Here is a 24,077-nt window from a genome sequence, read left to right as displayed (position 1 = left end):
AATAGTTATTATTGTTTCCTGTCATTTTTGATGTTAATTTTATATTTGAGTGGTTATCTTCCTTAGGGTTTGATGGAAGACGGTTTCTATCTTGTTTTTTCCAGGGTATAGTCTCCCTCCTTGTATCGGTGTTTTCCACCTATTATCATTTGTAGGGCTGGATTTGTGGCAAGACATTGTGTAAATTTGGTTTTGTCATGGAATATCTTGGTTTCTCCATCTATAGTGATTGAGAGTTTTGCTGGGTATAGTAGTCTTGGCTGGCATTTGTGTTCTCTTAGAGTCTGCATGAGATCTGCCCAGGATCTTCTAGCTTTCATGGTCTCTGGTGAGAAGTCTGGTGTAATTCTGTTAGGTCTTCCTTTATATGTTACTTGGCCTTTTTCTCTTACTGCCTTTAATATTCTTTCTTTGTTTAGTACATTTGGGGTTTTGATTATTATATGATGGGAGGTAATTCTGTTCTGGTCTAGTCTGTTTGGAGTTCTGTAGGCTTCTTGTATATTCATGGGCATCTCTCTCTTTAGGTTAGGGAAGTTTTCTTCCATAATTTTGTTGAAGATATTTGCTGGCCCTTTAAGTTGTAAATCTTCATATCCATCTATGCCTATAATCCTTATGTTTGGTCTTCTCATTGTGTCCTGGATTTCCAGGATGTTTTGGGTTACAAGCTTTTTGCATTTTGCATCTTCTTTGGCTGTTGAGTCCATGGTTTCTATGGTATCTTCAGCATCTGAGATTCTTTCTTCTATACCTTGTATTCTGTTGTTGACATTTGCATCTATGGGCCCTGATTTCTTCCCAAGGTTTTCTGTTTCCAAAGTTGTCTCTCTTTGAGATCTCTTCAGTGTTTCTACTTCTGTTTTTAGATCCTGGATGGTTTTGCTCAGTTCCTTCACTTGCTTGTTTGTGTTTTCCTATAATTCTTTAAGAGATTTTTGTGTTTCCTCTTCATGACTTCTGCCTGCTGACCAAAGTTCTCCTGTATTTCTTTAAGTGGTTTTTGGATTTCCTTGTTATTGGCTTTTATCTTTTGGCCTAAATTCACCAGAATTTCTTTTAATGATTGTGGGAAGCCATTAGAGACCTTCACTTCGGCTGACAGGTCAAAGGCCCTGAGAAAAGCAAACAAGAGCCTCTCCCATGGGCATTGGTTTAGCCATTGTTTCGAGATAACTGCAGAATGGTCCTGCCTGCATCAACACCTCTGACACCGGGTATATTCATCAGATAACCTCCTCACCTCCTGTCATAAATACCAGGAATACCTTTGCCCCTCTTTGTCCTTGCCTTGTGGCACATCCCTTCTGAAAGCCTTAAAACCTGTATACCCCAGAACATTAAACAAGGCTTTGACATAACCTAGATTGACTTGTCTTTCTTAGGGTGCTTGGCCTCCTTCTTTCTCTCCCCACTTTGACCCTCAGGTAGTGCCCCTTTGGAACCCTGGAATAACTGGACCTGCTGGACGGTTCATAGTGGTGCCCGAACAGGGACCCGAAGTATGGTCAACTACCGGACGACGGAGAAGAAATCCCGGGAAGAGGATTCAAGGACCCCCACAGACTGCATCGCTTGTGTGTTGCTGGAGGGGCAGGTGAGTGACTGAACAACTGTCCGATTTTCATGGGGAAGCAACTATCAAAAGAAGCTTGTTTTATAGGAGAAATCAAGCAATCGCTCAGGGAGAGAGGAATAAGAGTTAAGAAAAGGATTTAATTAATTTCTTTTGTTTTCTTGATAAAACATGCCCTTGGTTGGTTTTAAGTGGACCGGACATTCACTCGCTAACATGGAATAGGGTTGGTAAAGAGATTAGTAGGATTTTGAAATCAGGTGAACCAGTGTCTGATGCATTTTTTAGTTACTGGGGCCTTATAAGGGACATAATAAAAGATGCTGAGAAAGGAGGAGAAAGAGCCTGTCTGTTAGCTGTTGCTGGTGGCTTTCTGCAGGCCTCAAGACCGCCGTCATGCAAAAATGAAGGTAGAGAGGGTGAGCAGCTCTCCATGTCCCTCTGTGATTGTAGATATGCCTGAGGACACAGAGGACCCTCCTCCAAAGATTATGCAATCACTAGAGAATCCCAAAATTCCTAGAAGTATATACCCTTCTCTTAAAGAGTTTTCAGAAGGCCAAAATGAAACTAAAAACAAGTGCCACCCGTACCATTCCTCAGACCTAATATTAGACCAAACCTCCGAGCTTGAGTTAGAGGAGGAAGCTGCCAGATACGTAGAGGAGAGGTACAGTGATGGACCCCGAGAACCTCGAGTCTTTTTCACACAAAGACCCCGATTCGATTGGCCCCTGCCATACCTACCTCAGATGCAGTCAGCCCCTATTGCACCTCTGCAGATCGCAGTGGTTGAAGGACTAACCCAAACAAAAGCTATGCTCCAGGCGCAAATTACCGGGCTCAGGCAGGTCTTACATTTGCAACAAGAATTAGGAGACCTTTCTTTAGAAATTCAGAACTTACAAGAAACTATGAGAAAGGGACAAGATTCCCCTTATAAAAGACCACCCGGCTCCTTGAAGAAACATCAGCCTAAACTAGCCTTCCTAGTCATGACCAGGGCACGTGCTAGGCAAAGCAGAGATAAACCTGAGCCAGACACCACTGGTCTTAATCAAGAGGGAGACAGCGATGAGGATCAAGAAACTGAGGGAGAACAAGACTATGATGAGGTTGCCGAGGACTCTGAGGGAGAGGAATCTGACCAAGGGGACTATGAGACCTCGCGCCCCATGTTCAAAAAACTTAAGCTTAAGAGTATTTGGTCCTGATTTAATTTTGGTATATGGTATCTGTCTAGGAAATTATCCATTTCCTCCAGATTCTCCAGTTGTGTTGAGTATAGGCTTTTGTAGTAGGATCTGATGTTTTTTGGATTTCCTCAGTTTCTGTTGTAATATCTCCCTTTTCATTTCTAATTTTGTTAATTTGGATACTGTGTCTGGGCCCTTTGGGTAATCTGGCTAAGGGTTTTTCTATCTTATTGATTTTTTTCAAAGAACCATATCCTGGTTTTGTTGATTTTTTGTATGGTTCTCTTAGTTTCTACTTGATTGATTTCAGCCCTGAGTTTGATGATTTCCTGTCTTCTTCTCCTCCTAGGTGAATTAGCTTCTTTTTTGTTACAGGGCTTTAAGTTATGCCATTAAGCTTCTAGTGTATGCTCTTGCCATTTTCTTTTTGGAGGCACTTAGGGCTATGAGTTTTTCTCTTAGCACTGCTTTCATTGTGTACCATAGATTTGGGTATGCTGTGCCTTCATTTTCATTAAATTCTAAAAATTCTTTGATTTCTTTATTTCTTCTTTGACCAAGGTATCATTAGGTAGAGTTTGTTCAGTTTCCATGTATATGTGGGCTATTGTTTTATGTGGGTATTTTTTGCTATTGAAGACCACTTTTACTCCACTATGTTCATAGCAGCCCTATTTATAATTGCCAGAAGCTGGAAAGAAACCAGATATCCCTCAACAGAAGAGTGGATGCAAAAAATGTGGTATATATACACAATGGAGTACTATTCAGCCATTAGAAACAATGAATTCATGAAATTCTTAGGCAAATGGATGGAGCTGGAGAACATCCTACTAAGTGAGGTAACCCAGACTCAAAAGAAGAATCATGGTATGCACTCACTAATAAGTGGGTATTAACCTAGAAAACTGGAATACCCAAAACATAATCCACACATCAAATGAGGTACAAGAAGAACAGAGGAGTGGCCCCTTGTTCTGGAAAGACTCAGTGAAGCAGTATAGGGCAAAACTAGAACAGGGAAGTGGGAAGGGTTGGGTGGGAAAACAGGGGGAGGGAAGGGGGCTGATGGGACTTTCGGGGAGTGGGGGTCCAGAAAAGGGGAAATCATTTGAAATGTAAATAAAAAGTATATCAATAAATTTTTAAAAAGTTTAAGAGTATTAAGGAATTACATTCAGCTGTTAAAAACTACAGCATGAATGCACCCTTTACCATGTCCATTTTAGAAGGGTTCGTGGGGTCCGGATATTTAACACCTGGTGAATGGATTAAAGTGGTGCAATCTGTCCTTAGCAGAGGACAATACTTAACTTGGAAATCGGAGTTCATTGACAGAGCAGAGAACTTTGCTGCTAGAAATAGAAAAAAAAACCCTTGAGTAAAACTGCCTCCTGGACAGCAGATAAGCTGTGTGGAAGGGGTGCATTCACCTCCGAGGAAAAGCAACAGGGGCTATCCCCTGGGATCCTCGCTCAGACAGCTCAAGCTGCCTTGTCTGCTTGGAGAGAGGTCCCCGCAGCAGGAACAGTCACTACCCCTTTAACCAAAATAATTCAGGGAGCCCAAGAGCCCTATGCCCAATTTGTGGGGAGATTGCAGGAAGCAGCAGAAAGGATCCTAGGACAGAATGAAAGCGAAGGGCTTCTTGTTAGACAGTTTGCCCTGGAGAATGCCAACCCGGCATGAAGAGCCACACTATGGGGCAAAACTAAAGACCTTGATATCTCAGGAATGATTAAGCTCTGCAATGAGGTGGACCCCTTTACACAGCAGGTATCTAAATCCATTAGGTTGGCTATTGGGGCTGTCTTTCAAAAAACAGGAGACCCCAATCGCCCCAGGAGCAAGACATGTTTTGATGTGGACAGCCCGGTCATTTTGCAAGACAATACAGTGCTTCTAGCTGGAATCTGTCCCAGCTGTAAAAGAGGCAGGCACTGGGCTAATGAATGCTGTTCTAGGACTGACGCCCATGGGCAAGCCCTCACTGCAGTCCAGGAAACAGGCGAGGGCCCCACATCAGGGCCCTTACTCTCAGGCCACAGCATACCCCCAGATACAGGAGCAGACACCAGTGCCAATGCCTTATCTAGGGCTACACCAGGGAGTGCAGGATTAGACCTATGTTCAGCTATCACCCGGGTCATAACCCCTGAGGAAGGACTGTTCTTATAGAATCTGGAAAGTTTGGGCCTCCACCTTCTGGAATGTTTTTTCTGATCATTGGACGAGCTTCAAGCTCCCGTCAAGGCCTCATCATACTCCCTTCTATAATAGATGCTGACTATTCAGGAGAGATCAAGTTTCTTGCCACCGCCACAAGGGCTCCATTAACATTCAGGGCTGGACAATGCATTGCGCAAGCCCTACCCCTCCCCTTGTTGGGACACTTTCCCCATAAGAGAAAAGGGCGTGGCTCTTTCCCCCCTGGTTCTTCTGATTATCTACTGGATTCAGAAGCTATCTGATGAGAGGCCCATGATGACGCTATGGCTGGATGATAAACAGTTTCAGGGCCTATTGGATACTGGGGCCGATGCAACAGTGCATTCCTCCAGGCACTGGCCTTCAGCTTGGCCTCTTGAGGCTACAGCCACACATCTAAGGGGAATAGGACAGTTGCAAGACACATTACAAAGTTCAAGGCTTCTAACTTGGAGAGACAAGGAAGAAAATACAGGGACAATTAGGCCCTTTGTGGTACCTGGACTCCCTGGTAACCTTTGGGGGAGAGATATTCTATCCCAAATGGCGATGATGATGTGCAGTCCTAACGAAATAATTACAAATCAAATGTTAAAAACAGGGTTCCTCCCTGGGAAAGGATTGGGTAAATATGAACAAAGAATGATGGAACTCCTGGTTCTCACCCCTAATACAGGTAGAAAAGGCTTGGGTGTGGACCTTTTTTCATAAGGACTGCTGATCCCCCTGCACTCCAGGCTTGTAAAATATCTTGGAAATCAAATGACCCAGTCTGGATCGATCAGTGGTCCATGCCCATAGAAAAAGTTGGTGCCCTAAAGTTGGTGCAGGAACAATTATCGCTGGGGCACCTTGAACACTCCACCTCCCCTTGGAACACTCCCATATTTGTTATAAAAAAGAAAAATGGCAACTGGAGGTTGTTACAAGACCTCTGAGAGGTTAATAAAACTATGTTTCCCATGGGGGCGCTACAGCCTGGGTTGCCCTCCCCAATAGCTATGCCCAAGGGCTTTCATAAAATAGTGATTAATATAAAGACTGCTTTTTCTCCATCCCCTTCATCCTGAGGATTGCGCTCGTTTTGCCTTTTCTATCCCTATTACTAACCATGCAGGTCCCAATCCCCGCTTTCAATGGCATGTATTACCACAAGGAATGGCTAATAGCCCTACCGTGTGCCAGCGTTATGTGGCACAGACTATAGATCCAATAAGCATACGCCATCCAAGGGCCTATGTTATTCATTTTATGGATGACGTATTGATTTCATCAGCTAATCTATCAGAAACCCAACAGATAGCCCAAGAATTGGTTTTTGCCTTACAACAGAGAGGCTTTGTTATAGCTCCTGAAAAGATTCGGACACAATTAATCTTCTTGTTTCTGGGATTCCAACTAGGACCTATTACTATCTGCTCTCAAAAGTTAACAATCAGAAAATCACAATTGCAGACCTTAAATGATTTTCAAATCTTTTAGGTGATATTAATTGGCTCAGACCATATCTTAAGCTGACCACAGCTGATCTTAAACCTCTCTTTGACATTCTTAAGGGCAATGTTGATCCTCTTTACCCTAGAATATTGACCCCAGAGGCTAAGAGCTCTTTACAGCTGGTGGAGAGGGCTATTAGCCAACAATTTATAGGATATTTTGACCCATCCAAAAATCTTTTTTTAATTATTTTCACAACAACATTTACACCAACAGGCCTTCTGTGGCAGGATGGGCAGCCACTTACGTGGGTTCACCTACCAGCCACTCACCCTAAAATACTCCCTACTTACCCTTCCCTAGTTTGCCAGGCCATATTTCTAGGGCTCAAAACAGCTATCCGCTATTTTGGCCGAGATCCACAGATAATTATGTCACCCTATTCACAAGAGCAGCTTGCCTGACTACAACAGAGAAATGATGACTGGACTGTTTTATTATCCAGCTATCAAGGGAAGTTTGATATCCACCTACCAGGAGATAAACTATTACAATTTCTTCATAACATCCCTTTTGTCTTCCCGAAAGCTACTGCTGCAAGGCACCCTTGAGGTATTTAAAACAATTAATGAAAGTTTTAATCTTTATTCGGATAGCCATTAGGTAGTCAGAGCCCTCCAAGTTCTTGAAGTTGTCCCCATTATACAGCCCTCGTCACTGGCCTTCTCATTGTTTTTTTGAGATACAACAGCAGATAAGGGCTTGAATAAACCCATTCATTGCAGGACACATAAGGGCCCATACAAACTTACCTGGCCCTCTTGCTAAGGAGAATGATTTGGCTGATAGAGCTACCCGCTTAGTAGTATTGGCCTCCCTCACCGATCCACTTTGAGAGGCTCAGATGGCTCATTCCCTTCATCGCCTAAATGCTCAAACATTAAGACTTAAATATAAAATAACCTGAGAACAGGCCAGGCAAATTGTAAAAAATTGCAAAAATTGCCTAACATTGCTTCCTGAGCCGTATCTAGGAGTTAATTCCAGGGGGGGCCTTGTCCCCAGAGAACTCTGGCAAATGGATTTTACTCATGTTCCCTCTTTTGGAAAACTTAAATTTGTGCATGTGACTATTGATACCTTTAGTGGATTTTTATGTGCCTCTGCCCAGATGGGAGAGGCCACAAAGAATGTTATTTCCCACATGTTATTTACCTTCTCTGTTATGGGCCAACCCAAAATACTTAAGACAGACAATGGACCTGGTTACACCAGCCAAACATTTAAACAATTTTGTTCACAAATACAGATAAAGCACCTTACAGGCATCCCCTATAATCCCCAGGGTCATGGAATTGTTGAGCAGGTCAATCAAACGCTTAAAAACACCCTGTTAAAGCTCACTGCTCAAGAAACCCTTTATTCTTTTAAAGGCAATGCTAAGCTCCTACTATCCCATGCCCTGTTTGTTTTAAATTTCTTAACTCTAGATAAGCAAGGGCGCTCTGCCGCTGATCGCCTATGGCATCCCACAACAAACATGGATTATGCCCAAGCCCTTTGGAAAGACCCCCTATCCGGGAAATGGCAAGGGCCAGACCCTGTTATCATCTGGGGAAAAGGGTCTGCCTGCATTTATAATTCTAAAGAAGGGCGAGCCAGATGGCTCTCTGAAAGGTTGATAAAGCCTTATAACAAATTCCAGGGTGGCACCTGAGAAAGGCTATATCTTCTCTTTCAGAATGATCCTGAGACGCCTCCTCCTGCTGCTCATGGTGATCCTTGGAAGGGTGAGCCCCCAATTGAGCCCCTATCGAGTCTTTAATTACACATGGCTCATCATAAATCAGGCTGGGGATATTGCTAATTCCACCTCCAAGGTTGCAGCCCAAATACCCTGGATCCCATTAGAGGTAGACCTTTGCAAATTGGCCCTCGGAGCCCACCCTGATTGGAGGGTGCCTAGCCACTATTTACCACAGGCTGCACCGCCAAATACAGATGATAGAACCCGGAGCCAAAATCGTGCATGCCTCAATGCAGTTGCCCACTCATGGGACAATATGCCTCTATTTATGTATGCCCTGGGGCTACTCATAGAGATTGTTCTCTGGGCGATAAATGTGGCTATGATGAGTCTTATTTTTGTGCAACCTGGGGTTGTGAAACCACAGGCGATACTTATTGGAAGCCCTCCTCTTCTTGGGACCTTCTTACAGAAAAAAAGGAAAAACCTTCCTCAGGGAGAGTTAGATTCTGGCCCTAAGCCTTTCAACAAGAATTGTCAAAACTGGTGCAATACCATCGTAATATCTATCACAGCCCCTGGGAAAAATTATGATTGGCAACATTCTCGTGGGGCTGAATGGGGATTGCGCCTTTATAAGAGTGGTGAAGATATTGGATTGACCTTCACAATAAAACTGACAAAGAGTATCCCCAATATACATCGAGCTTCCATAGGACCTAATCCTCAATTACATGATCTGGCCCCTCCACCACCTAAGGAAGCCTCAAGGCCTTAGGGTCTCTCAGCCACACAAGCCCCAGGAAATTCCTCATCAATTACTTTGTTTCAGCCCACCATACCCCTGGGCCCTATGCCCTCTTCCAAGCTAATTCTTTCCCTCCTTAATGCCTCTGCCTCTGCTCTGCTTCTTAAGGAACAAGAGCTTAACTCAACCTGATATACAGAATGCTGGATGTGTTTTTCAGCTTCCCCACACTTTTATGAGGGTATCGCTCTCTTTGGGAATTTTACCTATACCAATGACTCAAAGAAGCTCATTGGCACCCCTCTAGAGATTACTCTTACCGAAGTTTCGGGGATTGGAAGCAGTGTAATAGGAAAGAGCATGATTCCACCTTGGCAATTGTTAGAAATCTGCAACCATACAATTGCCATTGATGAACATTCTGAATACCTATTAGCCCCAAATTATACTTATCTGGCCTGTTCTACTGGCTTGACTACCTTTCTTGTCACCTCTCAGTTTATAAGTTTAAGAGACTATTGTGAGGATGACAAAGTAACCCTACGACGGGTAAGGATGGGGATAGGGAGGTCAATCCTAAGACAAGAGACGGCTACACACTTTTGGTCTGGCCCCCTTGCCCAGTATTTCTACCCAGACCTTTCCACTTTTAATATAAGGAAAGGGAGGAGATATGGGAAGCCATTAGAGACCCTCATTTGGCTGGTAGGGCAAAGGCCCCCGAGAAAAGCAAACAAGAGCCTCTCCCATGGGCATTGGTTTAGCCATTGTTTTGAGATAACCGCAGAATGGTCCTGCCTGCAACAACACCTGTGTCACTGGGTATCTTCATCAGATAACCTTCTCACCTCCTGCCATAAATGCCAGGAATACCTTTGCCCCTCTTTGTCCTTGCCTTTAGGCACGTCCCTCCTGAAAGCCTTAAAACCTGTGTACCCCAGAACATTAAACGAGGCTTTGACATAACCCAGACTGACTTATCTTTCTTAGGATGCTTGGCCGCCTTCTTTCTCTCTCCCCTTTGACCCTCAGGTAATGGCCCTTCAGTACCCTGGAATAACTGGACCTGCTGGACGGGTCAAATGATTTTTTGTGTTTACCTTGTAAGTGCTTCTAACTTTTGATCCATTTTCTCCTGAAATTCTATAAGAGATTTTATTTATTTCCTTCATGTGTTCCTCTAACAACATCCTGACCAGTGTTTTTAAATTCAAATCTTGTTTTTCTGGTGTGTTGGCATAACCAGTACTTGCTCTTATTGGAGAATTGGGTTCAGATCCTGCCGTATTGCCTTGATTTGTTAGTAACCTTCCTAACTTTGCTTTTTGCCATCTAATTCTCACTGGTGTTAGTTGGTTGTGTTGTTACTGGCTGGTGCTTCTACCTCCTGTGAGCCTGTAAGGCTATTTCTGCAACACTGGATGGCTTGGTTTCCCCTGGCACAGATTGCTGCCCTCCTTTTGTGTGCCGTTGGAGCCCTGCTCTGTCCTGCCCCAAGCAGTATTATACTTGGGTTGTCTCAGTGAACCTGGTTCTCCCTGTCTGTTCAGGAAGTGAAGAATGCAGTGGGCACTCACTCCTTGTGCTGATCCCCACATAAGGCACAGGTCCCATGACAGGCTGGCACACAGACTAACCACCATCTGCCCAGGTCCTGGGTACAGGCAGACACCTGGCAGTTTGCACTTCCAGAGATCTCAAACTTGGGATATCTCAGTACCTGGTGCTGCCTTCCTGCTCCCTCATGCAGCGAAGATGGTGGCGGGGAGTCACTCCCTGTACTGATTTCCACATAGGGCACAATCCCTACGACAGGCTGGCACACAGATGAACCGCCATCTGGCCAGGTCCTGGGTGCAGGCAGACCCCTGGCGGTTTGTGTGCCCAGAGATCTTAAGCTTGTGATATCTCAGTACCTGGTGCAGTCTTCCTGCTCCCTCAGGCAGTAAAGATGGTGACAGGGAGTCATTCCCTGTGCTGATCCCCATTAGGGCACAGGCCCCATGACAGGCTGGCACCCAGAGGAACCAAGAGATCTTAAATTCCCATTCAGTGCTCTTAACCACTGAGCCATCTCTCCAGCCTGAACAAGGAAATTCTTTTTGCTTGTTTGTTTGGGTTTTTTTTTTTGTTGTTGTTGTTGTTTTTGTTTTCCTGACACTAAGGAAATTGTTATAAAGAAAATATTTAATTTGAGTTGGCTTACCTTTTCAGAGGTTCAGTTCATTATCATCAAAGCAGGAAGCATGGTAGTGTCCAGGTAGACATGTTGCTTGAAAAGGGAGTGAGTTATTCATATGGATCAGAGGGGAGCCAGAAAAAGTGTCTCCTCTTCTGCAGAAAGCCAGGAAGAGTGCCTCTTCTGCAGTGAGTGGAGCTTGAACACAGAACCTTAAAGTCTACCTCACAGTGACACACATCCTCCAAAAAAGCAACACATTTTTCAAGAAGGAGACAACTCTAAATACTCCCTGTGGAGTCTAGCATTCAAACACATAAAACCTATTCAAACCATTAGAAGTACAAATACCCTTAGTCTCCCAGAACACATGCTATCCATCTTCCCATGGGTAGGGTCTTTAGTCTCATATTTTACTTCCAATTCATGTCCAAAGAAACCATCCATTGCCTTTTAGCGGGGAAGTCCAGTAGGCAAAATTTGATAAAATTCAAACAGTAACAATAATTAAAGCAAAAAGACTCCATGAATTTGAAAACAAAGAGGTATCTATTCAAGAGGGGTAACAGGAGATGATAATGATATAATGATAATCTCAAAAATATTAGTAAACATTGAAACAGGCTTTATGACCCCATTGACTCCAGTGATGTGAGATGTATATTAGAGCACACCAAGGTTTACTCACACTTTTTCTCTCAGGCTGCACATTTTCAGCAAGGAAAAAGAACAATTCTGTTCAACATGGCCACATTAGTTTGTCTACAAACTCTGTTTTGCTTGAACTACAGAAATTTAATTTCACAATAAGTTCAGTTCTTTATTTTGAGTCCTGATTGTTCCAGATTGAGAACCCTAGGAAACAGCCATAAGAACATTGATCTATCAGCTATATTTGCTCACCTGAGTAATCCAAACTGCTGTCAATGTATGAAAGCTTTCAACCTTCTTCCTGAGCTTCCTTTCTGTGCTGGAACACATTTGCTTCAATGTTGGTCAGTTATCTCAATTTTTCCATGTGCTCCTCTTCAGTTTTTATTTTTATTATTTATTTATTTATTTTGGATTTGGTTTTTCTGAGACAGGGTTTCTCTGTGTAGCCATGGCCATCCTGGAACTCACTTTGCTGACCAGGTTAGCCTCGAACTCAGAAATCTGCCTGCCTCTGCCTCCCAGAGCGCTGGGATTACAGGGTTTTGCCACCACCGCTCGGCACTCCTCTTTAGTTTTAATTCCACAATAAATTTCAGATAGGTTGAAGGACTCTCATTCACTGGACTCTTGTGCTTTTCTCACTTCCTTCTCTCTCAGTCAAAGCTCACCTTAGAAAAATGCTTAGCTATATAGGCTTTGAAAAAGAGTGGGTCTTTGCCTGGCTGAGGGAAAACCATTAATAAGATAGTGAGTGACTTTGCCCCTATATACAAGGTTAGCTGCTGATATCTGTAACTAATTACAAGCTGCAACAATCAGTAAATGTCCTATTTCACACCACTGAGCTGACATATTAGGGTGAAACATATTTGCACACATCTTCATAGCAGAGTTCCCTAATAGGAAATTCCATGTAGTTTGGGTTATATGAAGCTCGCTAAATTATACATCTTCCCGTCTGGTATGCCTTCATTTATGTCATGACCTAATACAAGCTTAGAAATTATTACATTTCTACTGTATCCCAAATGTATCCTTCTTTATAATGATGACCCAGAAAGCAGAATGCCTTAAACTTCAGTCTGTGATCTAGCTATTATCTACCTCATTTATTCCTCAGTGTACCTAACATATTATCCATCTGTATGTGTTCAAAATAATGGCAACATGCCACTTTAATCTTGTCTAATATCAAAATAAGACTTGTAAATTATAAAGATTGGATACATTTTTTAATATTATATGGTATTTCATTATAGAACATAACAGTTTTCTTCTATGACTCAGTTTGCCAAAGTCAACTAAAGCATTACAATGATTATTAAAAACATGGTTTTATATATATATATATATATATATATATATATATATATATATATATATATATATATAAAATTCATCTGTCTGTCTGTCTATCTATTTATCTAGCTATCTATTAGTGCAGAGACTTTAAGAATTGATTCTAATGAAATTATTTTTTCTTGTGGAACTTAAATGGTGTCTTTGTTTGTTTATTCTCCTTACATCCTGACCACAACCCCACTTTCTACTTGCAGTACCTCTTATACCTACTTCCCACTTTCCACTTGGATGTGCCCCATAGGTATGAACCCACTATGGCACATCAATTTGCAGCAGGACTAGATGTAACCTTGGCAGGAAACGCCAGGCAGCACAACTATCAGAAAGATCCTAAGGCCAAGGAAGAGTGTGAGACACAGCTTCTGCTGCAGTTGTTAGGAGACCCTCATGAAGAAGAAGCCGCACATGCATAACATATGTGCAAGGGCAAGGGTCTGGGCAATGCGTGCTCTTTACATGGTGGTTGACTCTTAGGTCATCTTCTGGAGATCTTGACCATTCTGGCTCTTTAATCCTTCCCCCAGGTTCCCACAAGACACCCCAGCTCTGTCTAGGTTTTCACTGTGTCTCTATGTATCTCTTTCCAGCAGATGCTTGGTGAATGCCAGTAGGATTTGCTAAAGGAAGCAAAACAAAGATCATAAGTTTGAGGTCATCCTGGACATATATTTTTAAATTAGTTTCTGGTAGCTTGAACAGACCTTAGCAAAAGAAAGACATATTTTAAAGCCAGTGATAATACAAAACTTTTAAAGTGTTTTGGTGATCCCAAGTATAAAACAAACATCTTCTTTGCAGCCAAACAAGAAAATGCAGGGATGGGTTGGAGCAGAGACTGAAGTAAAGTTCAGTCAATAATTAGCCCAACTTCATTTCCATCGCACCAGCAAGGCAAATCCCTTACACTATTAATGATAGTGTTTGGTGTACAGTCTAGCATGTCTGCTGAGAGTCTCTACCCAGTAACCAACTCAGAGGGATCCAGACACCCACACCCAAACAATGGAGGAAACTTGGAAACTCCTACAGAAGAGTTGAGGGAAGGATTGTGGGCCTGAAAGGAGATAGAAGTCTACAGAAAGATGAGCTGTACCAACTGACCTGGACAACTGGGGCTCTTCTAGATTGAACCACCAACCAAAGAGCATACACAGGCTGGACCTAGGCCTCCATAAACAAATGTAGGAAGTGTGCTGCTTGGCCTTCATGTTGGTCTCAAACAACTGTGGCAGGGGTAATCCTAAAGCTATCACCTGTTTGTAGATTATGGTCTTGTAGCTGAGCTGCCTTGTCTAGTCTTACAGAGACTTGAAGTGCGAGTGTGGGGGATACCCATAGGGGCCAAAAGACCCTCAAGAGAAGAAATAGATGCAGGGATAGGGTAAGGATTATGGGGTTGATGACCAGGAAGGGGGTGCAGTGAGTAGAATGTATAGTGAATAAATTAAGAAAAATATCTGGTCTATAAAGGGGATTGGGTCTAATGCTTTGATTTAATTAGGAATCTGTGTCCAAATGCTAAAGGCCTTTATCACCATTTGATTTTGGACCCATCAATAAAGATGCCAACAGACAATGACTGGGCATGGGGTTGGACATTTAGAGCTGTACATTAGGACAGAGAGATTTGCCATGACCCAGGAGGACAGAGATGGGCAGACTTAGAACTCTGCACGGGATCATCCAAAATGTAGATGGTAAGTAAAAGTGGAGCATTGAGGGGCATTCCAAAAGCATCTTGGGCAGCAAGAACAATTGGCTTCATAGAAAATGAACAGGCAACTAAGCTGAAGACAGATTTAGAGGTGTTCTGTCAGGAATACCAGAGAAAAGGAAATGCTAGCCACGGGAGTCTTCGCTGTGAGCAGGCACTGAGCAAAATTACAAGTTAAAAATGGACTATTGTTTGTGTGTCATTCATTCCGTGGATTTGTAGTCATCAGAGAAAAGCAAATGAAAAGGATGCTGATATTCTACCTTACACCCATCAGAACAGCTAAGATTAAAAAAGTCAAGGGACAGCACAGGCTGGCAAGGGGAATACTTCTCCATTGCTGGTGGGAGTGAGAATTTGTAGAACCTCTCTGAAAATAAATTTGCAAGTTTCTTAGTAAACTGGGAATAATTCTATTCAGGACATAACCATACAACTCCTGGACATATACCCAACCTATGTTCTACCATACCACAGGACACCTACTCCATTATGAGTTAAGGAACTTTATTTGTAATACCAGAAACTGGAAACCATCCAGATATTTCTCAGCAGACAAAAGAGTAAAAAAAAAAATGTTTCATTTATACAATGGAATACAATACAGTTATTAAAAACAAGGACAAAAAGTCTTAACATTCATGGGGTTTCTCTCCTGTATGAGTTATGTCTTCTATTATGATATGTGAATCCAGATAGACTTGAAAAAGTTTTGCCACACTGATGACATTCATAGGGTTTCTCTCCAGTATGTTTTCTTCTATGTGTTAGAAGATTACCCATATTTGCAAAGGCTTTATCACATTGGTTACATTCAAAAGGTTTCTCTCCAGTATGTACTCTTTTATGTGTTACAAGATTACTATTTCGAACAAAGACTTTACCACATTGGTTACATTCAAAAGGTTTCTCTCCAGTATGTATTCTTTTATGTGTTAGAAGAGTACTTTTTTGTGCAAAGGCTTTACCACATTGGTTACATTCAAAAGGTTTCTCTCTAGTATGTATTTTTTTATGTGTTAGAAGATTACTATTTTGTGCAAAGGCTTTACCACAGTGGTTACATTCAAAAGGTTTCGCTCCAGTATGTATTAATGTATGTCTTAGGAGATCACAGTTTCTTGCAAAGGCTTTACCACATTGGTTACATTTGAAAGGTTTCTCTCCAGTGTGTGTGCTTTTATGACTTAGGAGATGAGACTTTCTTGCAAAGGCTTTACCACATTGGTTACATTGGAAAGGGTTCTCTCCAGTATGTAGTCTTTTATGTGTTAGAAGATGACTACTTTGGGTAAAGGCTTTACCACATTGGTTACATTCAAAAGGTTTCTCTCCAGTATGTGTTCTTCTATGCATTTGAAGATGGCTTTTAACTATAAAGGCTTTACCACACTGATGACATACATAGGGTTTCTCTCCTGTGTGTAAACTTTTGTGATATAACAAACTATATGGATGTGAAAAGTGTTTGCCACATTGGCTACATTCATAAGTCTTCTCTCCAGTATGCGTTCTTTTATGTCTTTGGAGATTACTGTTTTTTGAAAAGGCTTTACCACAATGGTTACATTCAAAACCTTTCTGTCCAGTATGTACTCTTTGATGACTTTGAAGAGAACTGTGAGATAAAAAATCTTTACCACATTGGTTACACTCATAGGTTTTCTCTCCATCTACTCTTGTTTTATGTATTTGGAGACTACTGTGATATGCAAAGGCTTCAAAATGTTGGACACCTTCATAGGGTTTCTCTCCAGTATGAATTCTTTCTTGTCTTAGGTTATGACTCTGAAATGAAAATGCTTGCCCACGCTGAAAAAACTCAGAGGCTTGCTCTTCAGTATGACTTCTTTCATGTCTGCAAAGACAATTGGCACATGTGAAAGATTTCTCACATTCTAAACGTATATAAATCTTTTCATCTGTGTGAATAAGGTTTACAATTTGGACTAATTGTCAAGGACAACCTGATCTCAATGTATTACCACTTTGTTTACATCCATGGAGTTCCCCTTCATTGTGGGTTCTTTTGCATCTTTGAAGGCACATGCGAAGGGAAGGACATTGATGACATGGCTCACATTTATAGCACCTTTTCCTATAGGAGTTTATTCACATATTTGAAGAGAACAGGAAGAACTCAGAACTTTACTACCCTGACTTCATTCATAAACTTTGCTATTGTGTGAGTAATACTACATTTGCAAAGTCAACCAAGGGAAACAGAAGAATTTGCATTCCTAGTACTCATAGTGATTTTGTACAGTGTGATTACTTTAAATACCCCTACTAAGTAGGAAAACTAAATATTTGTAAATTTCTAGAACATTTAGAAGTCTACTCAATGTAGGGAGTATCACATATCTTCTAATAGTACAGGAAGAGGGAGGGGTTGTTGCTTCTTTCAATATATATATATGTTCACATGGCTTGTATCCATTATAACTAATGACATTCCTATTAAAAAAAGAAGTAAAGTAGGGATTAAGGTTTCTCCACAAAAGATTTATTGACTGTCATAAACTGTCCATCTCACAAAATCTGGCAACATTATGAAAATTATAGGATTATCACCAGCTTTAGTATGAATATATGTTTATTAGAGGTTTTTGGACATACACATACCACGTATTCAATGTATCTTTTGTAATATCTAAGTGGTAGGAGATTAAACACACTGTAAATTCTACAGCATAACTCTATTGGGCTGAGATTGAAATGGTGAGATGTGTTAAGGCATTATTTTCTTGTCTTTGTACTTAAAGGAATGTGTTGCAAACATGAATTAGATACCTGACATTGTTGTACATGATTTTGTAAGAATTTAATAATCATCGATAACCTAAAGTCCTTTTTTTTTTTTAACCATCTTGCTTTTCCTTAAATCTTTGAGGACATAATACAATTTCTTAAGAAACATATTCTTATCAGGTTACACATGAATGTTACCTTTCATATCTTCTAGAACTTTGAAAGAGTTCTTCAGTATTATGGTCTTCCCAAACATAACCTATAATATAGTACCAGAGAGTGTATGTTACATTACTGGAAGTTACACAAAATTTAAGTTACTAACTTCAGTGAACTTTAGAATCATTATTGTTTACTGCCCTCATTCTTCATCATTTTCAAATAAAATCACAGAAAGAAATAAAAATAACAAAGGAAGAGTTGTCCCTACATTTTAAAAAGTGAAAGGAAATTCATTGCCTTACCTATAGCAGTAAGATTCCTATAGGTCTCTAGCATCACATCTTTGTACAGACTCTTCTGGGAAGGATCCAGCAAAGCCCACTCTTCCTGAGTGAAGTTCACATGCACATCTTCATAGGTGACTATACCCTAAAATATTCCATGCATGTGTATATAAGCGAATATATTGCCGAGAACATTGTAAAAGTATACTTTATTGAGAATATAGCTTGATCTACAGAGTGAGTTCCAGGACAGCCAGCGCTAAACAGAAAAACTCTGTCTGTAAAAAAACCAAATCCAAAAATCCAAAAACCAAAACCAAATACAACACCCCCCCCCAAAAAAACCCAATGCCCCCCCCCCCCACAAAATCTTCCTTAACCTAAAGGAAGAGATTCTTTTGTTATTGTTGTTGTTTTTCGAGACAGGGTTTCTCTGTATAGCTCTGGTTGTCCTGGAACTCACTCTGTAGACCAGGCTGGCATGGAACTCAGAAATCCACCTGCCTCTGCCTCCCAAGTGCTGTCTCCCAACACCACTACCTCCTGGCAAGACAGAGATTCCTCTGAACACACAAGAAGCTGAAAGAACTCCGAATAGACTGGACCAGAAAAGAAATTCCTCCTGTCATATATTAATCAAAACACCAAATGCACTAAACAAAGAGAGAATATTAAAAGCAGTAAGGGAAACATTCCAACTAACATATAAAGGCAGACTTATCAGAATTATACCAGACTTCTCACCAGAGACTATGAAAGCCAGAAGTTCCTGGGCAGCCCTTTTCCTTTTGAGGAGTGTCATACAGACACTAAGGGAACACAAAGGCAAACCCAGGCTACTATACCCAGCTAATCTCTCAACTACCATAGATGTAGAAACCAAGGTATTCTATGAAAAAACAAATTTACACAATATCTTTCCACAAATCCAGTCCTTCAAAGAATAATGAATGGAAAACACCAATAAAAGGAGGGAAACTACGCACCAGAAAAAGCAAGAAATTAATCTTTTAACAAACCAAAAAAAAAAAAAAAAAAAAAAAGGAGAGCCACACAAGAAAAATAACAGGAAATGGACCTGGTGGCACACACCTGTAATCCCAGCATTGGGAGGTAGAGACAAGCCAATTTCTGAGTTTAAGGCCAGCCTGGTCTACACAGAGAAACCCTGTCTTGAAAAACTGAAGGAAGAAGAAAAAAAGAAAAAGAAAAATAACAGGGAGAAACAATCACTTCTCCTTAATATCTCTCTCTCTCTCTTTTTTTTTACTGATATATTTTTTATTTACATTTCAAATGATTTCCCCTTTTCTGGGTCCTCACTCCCCGCAAGTCCCATAAGCCCTCTTCCGTCCCCCTGTTCTTCCATCTATACTCTTGCACTGAGACTTTTCAGAACCAGGGGCCACTCCTCCATTCTTTTTGGACATCATTTAATTTGTGGATTATGTCCTGGGTATTCAAAGTTTCTAGGCTAATATCCACTTACCAGTGAGTGCATACCATGATTGATCTTTTGAGACTGGGTTACCTCACTTAGTATGATGTTCTCCAGCTCTATCCATTTGTCTAAGAATTTCATGAATTCATTGTTTCTAATGGCTGAATAGTACTGAATAGAAAAATAACAGAAAGCAACAATCACTTCTCCTTAATATCTCTTAATATCAATGGAATCAATTCTCCAATAAAAAGACATAGACTAACAGACTGGATACATAAGCAGGACCCAATATTTTGTTGCATACAGGAAACCCACCTCACTCAGAAAGAGACACTACCTCAGAGTAAAAGGGTCGAAAACATTTTTCCAAAGAAATGGTCCCAACAAATAAGTTGCTGTAGCCATCCTAATAGTGAATAAAATCAACTTTCAACCTAAAGTAATCAAAAAAGACAGAAGGCCACTTCATACTCAAAGGAAAAAATCTACCAGGATTAACTCTCAATTCTGAACATACATTTTCCAAAAACAAGGGAACCCACATTCATAAAAGTAACTTTAATAAAGCTCAAAGTTCACATTGCGCCCCACACAATAATAGTGGGAGACATCAACACCCCACTCTCATCAATGGACAGATCAGGGAAACAGAAACTAAATAGAGTGACAGTGAAACTAACAGAAGTTATGAACCAAATGGAGTTAACAGATATCTGTAGAACATTTTATCCTAAAACAAAAGAATATACCTTCTTCTCAGCACCTTACAGTACTTTTTCCAAAACTGACCATATACTCAGTCACAAAACAGACCTCTGCACATATAAGAAGATTGAATTAATTCCATGCACCCTATCAGATCACCATGGACTAAGGCTGGTCTTCATTAACAACAAAAACAACAGAAAGCCCACATACACATGGAAACTGAACAACACTCTATTCAATGATAACTCAGTCAAGGAAGAAATAAAGAAAGAAATAAAGGACTGTTTAGGCTGGGCTTGGGTGGCATGTGCCTTTAATCCCAGCACTTGGGAGGCAGAGGCAGGCAGATTTCTGAGTTTGAGGCCAGCCTGGTCTACAGAGTGAGTTACAGGACAGCCAAGGTTATACAGAGAAAACCCTGTCTCAAAACAAACAAACAAACAAACAAAAAACAAAACAAACAAACAAACAAACAAAGACTCTTTAGAATTTAATGAAAAAAAAGGCACAACATACCCAAACTTATGGGACACAATGATAGCAGTGCTAAAAGGAAACCTCATAACTCTGAGTGCCTCCACAAAGAAATTGGAAAGAAAGTACAATAACAGCTTAACAGCACAGCTGAAGGCTCTAGAATGAAGAGAAGCAAATACACACAAGAGGAGTAGACGGCAGGAAATTATCAAACTCAGGGATGAAATGAACCAAGCAGAAACAAAAAGAACTATACAAAGAATCAACCAAACCAGGAGCTGGTTCTTAAAAAAAAAAAAAAAAAAAAAAAAAAAAAAAAAAAAAAAAAAAAAAACAAGATAGATAAACCCTTAGGCAAACTAACCAAAGGGCACAGAGACAGTATCTAAATCAACAAAATCAGAAATGAAAAGGGAGACATAAAAACAGATACTGAAGAAATCCAAAAAAATTACAAGATCCTACTACAAAAGTCTATGCGCAACAAAAGTGGAATGTCTAGATGAAATGGACAATTTTCTAGACAGACACCAGGTACCAACGTTAAATCAGAATCAGATAAATGATCTAAACAATCCCATAACCCCTAAAGTGTCCCGACCCGCAGGACAGTCAGCAGGGTCCTGGAACCACCTAGGGAAAGGCGAGAGACAAGATAGACATGAAAAAACCGAACAGCAAGTCGAAATTCAGATCAAGCTGTCAATCTTTAATTTTCACACAAGGCTTTATAAAGGCAAGCAAGCAGGAGTGGGGAGGGGTAGTGCGGGAAAGTCATTGTATTCGCGGGGACAATCTCAGGGGGCCAGCATCATTCTTCAGGAACAGTTTCTCAGAATTGTCTCTCAGGATCACAGCTAAGATTTGGCAGGTGCAGTAGGAACTTGGCATCATATTTCTATCATGAGGAGGTGAAGAGGAAAGGAGTTGCTATGGTAACGTAACCACAGGTGAGCTCTGTACTTACTGACCATCTAGCTTACTTGCCTAATCTTTAAACCAGTACATATTCTCCTAAAAACAGCTTACAGAAAGCAAGCTGGAAATGGCTGAGAGGAGGGGGTTTTTGAAAACTCTCGTAGAATGGCCCCTGGCACTAAAGAAATAGCACACACCAGTAATCCCAGCACTCTGGGAGGCAGAGGCAAGCGGTTTTCTGAGTTCGAGGCCAGCCTGGTCTACAGAGTGAGTTCCAGGACAGCCAGGCCTATACATAGAAACCCTGTCTTGGAAAAAAAAAAAAACAAATCCAAAACAAAACAAAACAAACAAAAAGAAGAAGAAGAAGATTTAATACCAATAGTCTTCAAACTATTCCACAAAATACAAACACAAGGAACACTACCCAAATCGGTTAATGAAGCCACAATTACTCTGATACCTAAACCACTCCAAAACACAACAAGAAAGAGAACTTTAGACCAATTTCCCTTATGAATATTGATGCAAAAGTAATCAATAAAATTCATGCCAAACAAAGCCAATAACACATCAAAATGTTCATCCAGCATGATCAAGTAGGCTTCATCCCAGGAATGCAGGGATGGTTCAATATATGGAAATCTATCAATGTAATCCACTACATAAACAAACTCAAAGAAATGTACCACATGTCACTTCATTTAACAACATCCAACACCTCTTCATGATAAAAGTCTTGGAAAGACCAGGAATTCAAGACCCATGTTTTAACATAGTAAAAGCAATATAAAGCAAACCAGTAGTCAACATCAAAATAAAAGGAGAGAAACTAAAAGAAATCCCTCTGAAATCAGGGACTAGGCAAAGCTGTCCACTCTCTCCCTTCCTGTTCACTATAGTACTCAAAGTCCTAGACAGAGCAATTAGATGACAAAAGGAGGTCATTGGGATTCAAATTGGAAAGGAAGAACTCACAGTATCACTATTTACAGATGATATAATAGTATAGTTAAGTGACCCCACAAATTCCACCAGAGAACTTCTAAACCTGATAAACAAGTTCAGCAAAGTGGCTGGATATAAAATTAACTTATACAAATCAGTAGCCTTCCTATACTCAAAGGATAAAGAGGCTGAGAAAGAAATTAGGGAAATGACACCCTTCTCAATAGTCACAAATGATATAAAATACCTTGGTGTGATTCTAACCAAGCAAGTGAAAGATCTGTATGACAAGAACTTCAAATCTCTTTGGTAAGAAATTGAGGAAGATCTCAGAAGATGGAAACATCTCCCATGCTCTTGGATTGGCAGGGATAATAGAGTAAAAATGGCCATCTTGCCTAAAGCAACCTACAGATTCAATGTAATCCCTATCAAAATTCCAACTCAATTCTTCTTAGAGTTAGAAAGAGCAATTTCCAAATTTATGAGGAATAACCCAAATTCCAGGATTGCAAAAAGTATTCTCAACAATAAAAGAACTTCTGGCAGGTTCGTCATCCCTGACCTCAAGATCTACTACAGAGCAATAGTGATAAAAGCTGTATGGTATAGGTACAGAGACTGGCAGTAAAATCAAGGAAATGGAATTGAAGACCCAGAAATGAACCCATACATCTGTGGTCACTTGATCTTTGACAAAGGAGCTAAAAGCATCCAGCAGAAAAAACACTGCACTTTCAACAAATGGTACTGAGTCAACTGGCAGTCAAAGTGTATAATGATGCAAATTGATCCATTTTTATTTCCCTGTACAAAGCTCAAGTCCAAGTGGATCAAGGACCTCAAAATAAAAGCAGATACACTCAATCTAATAGAAGAGAAAGAAGGAAAGTGAACTTAATGGCACAGGAGAAATTTCCTAAACAGAACTCCAATGGCTCATGCTCTAAGACCAGGAATTGATAAATGAGACCTCATGAAATTGGAAAGCTTCTCTAAGGCCAAGGACATAATCAATACGACAAATTGACAACCTAAAGTTTGGAAAATAAATGTTCACTAACCCCACATCGGATAGAGAACTAATATCCAAAATATATAAGAGCTCAAGAAGCTAACCACCAGGAAACCAAACAAACCAATCAAAAAATGACATATAGAACTAAACAGAGAATTCACAAACAGAGGAACCTTCAATGACTGAGACACACCTAAATAAATGTTCAAAGTCCTTAGTGACCAAGGAATGCAAATCAAAACAACCCTGAGATTCCACCTTACACCAATCAGAATGGCTAAGATCAAAACCTCAGGTAAAAAGAGTTGTTGGCAAGGACATGGAGAAAGAGGCACACTCCTCGATTGCTGGTGGGATTGGAAACTGGTTCAAACACCCTGGAAATCAGTCTGGAGGTTCCTCAGAAAATTGGAAACAGATTTATCTGAAGATCTAGCAATACCATTCTTGGGAATATAGCCAAAAGATGCTCCACCATGTCAGAGGGTACCACGTTCCACCACTATGTTCATGTTCATGGCGGTCTTGTTTGTGAGAATCAGAAAC

At 40.7% G+C, this 24,077-nt stretch overlaps 1 protein-coding gene across 3 annotated transcripts in view; it reads right to left on the bottom strand.

The window, feature by feature from the left end:
• Positions 1-15,340: 15,340 nt before the first annotated feature.
• Positions 15,341-24,077, bottom strand: part of LOC127686032 (zinc finger protein 120-like) — a 161,865-nt gene continuing 153,128 nt past the window's right edge. Inside the window, exons 2-4 of one of the 3 annotated variants that reach the window (XM_052183842.1) lie at positions 18,037-18,163; positions 17,771-17,831; positions 15,341-16,679 (exon numbers count right to left, since the gene is read on the bottom strand). In XM_052183842.1, coding sequence (XP_052039802.1) covers positions 15,461-16,679; positions 17,771-17,831; positions 18,037-18,163 — 1,407 coding nt within the window. In that variant the 3' untranslated portion in view covers positions 15,341-15,460. Of the gene's footprint in view, positions 16,680-17,766; positions 17,832-18,036; positions 18,164-24,077 lie in introns of those variants that run through there. The other 2 variants (XM_052183841.1, XM_052183843.1) reach the window with 2 other exon arrangements.

The sequence above is a fragment of the Apodemus sylvaticus genome, chromosome 5, assembly GCF_947179515.1.
Source record: "Apodemus sylvaticus chromosome 5, mApoSyl1.1, whole genome shotgun sequence".
Lineage (NCBI taxonomy): Eukaryota > Metazoa > Chordata > Mammalia > Rodentia > Muridae > Apodemus > Apodemus sylvaticus.
The sequence above is the reverse complement of the archived record's forward strand: the minus strand, read 5'-3'. Positions and strand labels throughout refer to the sequence as shown.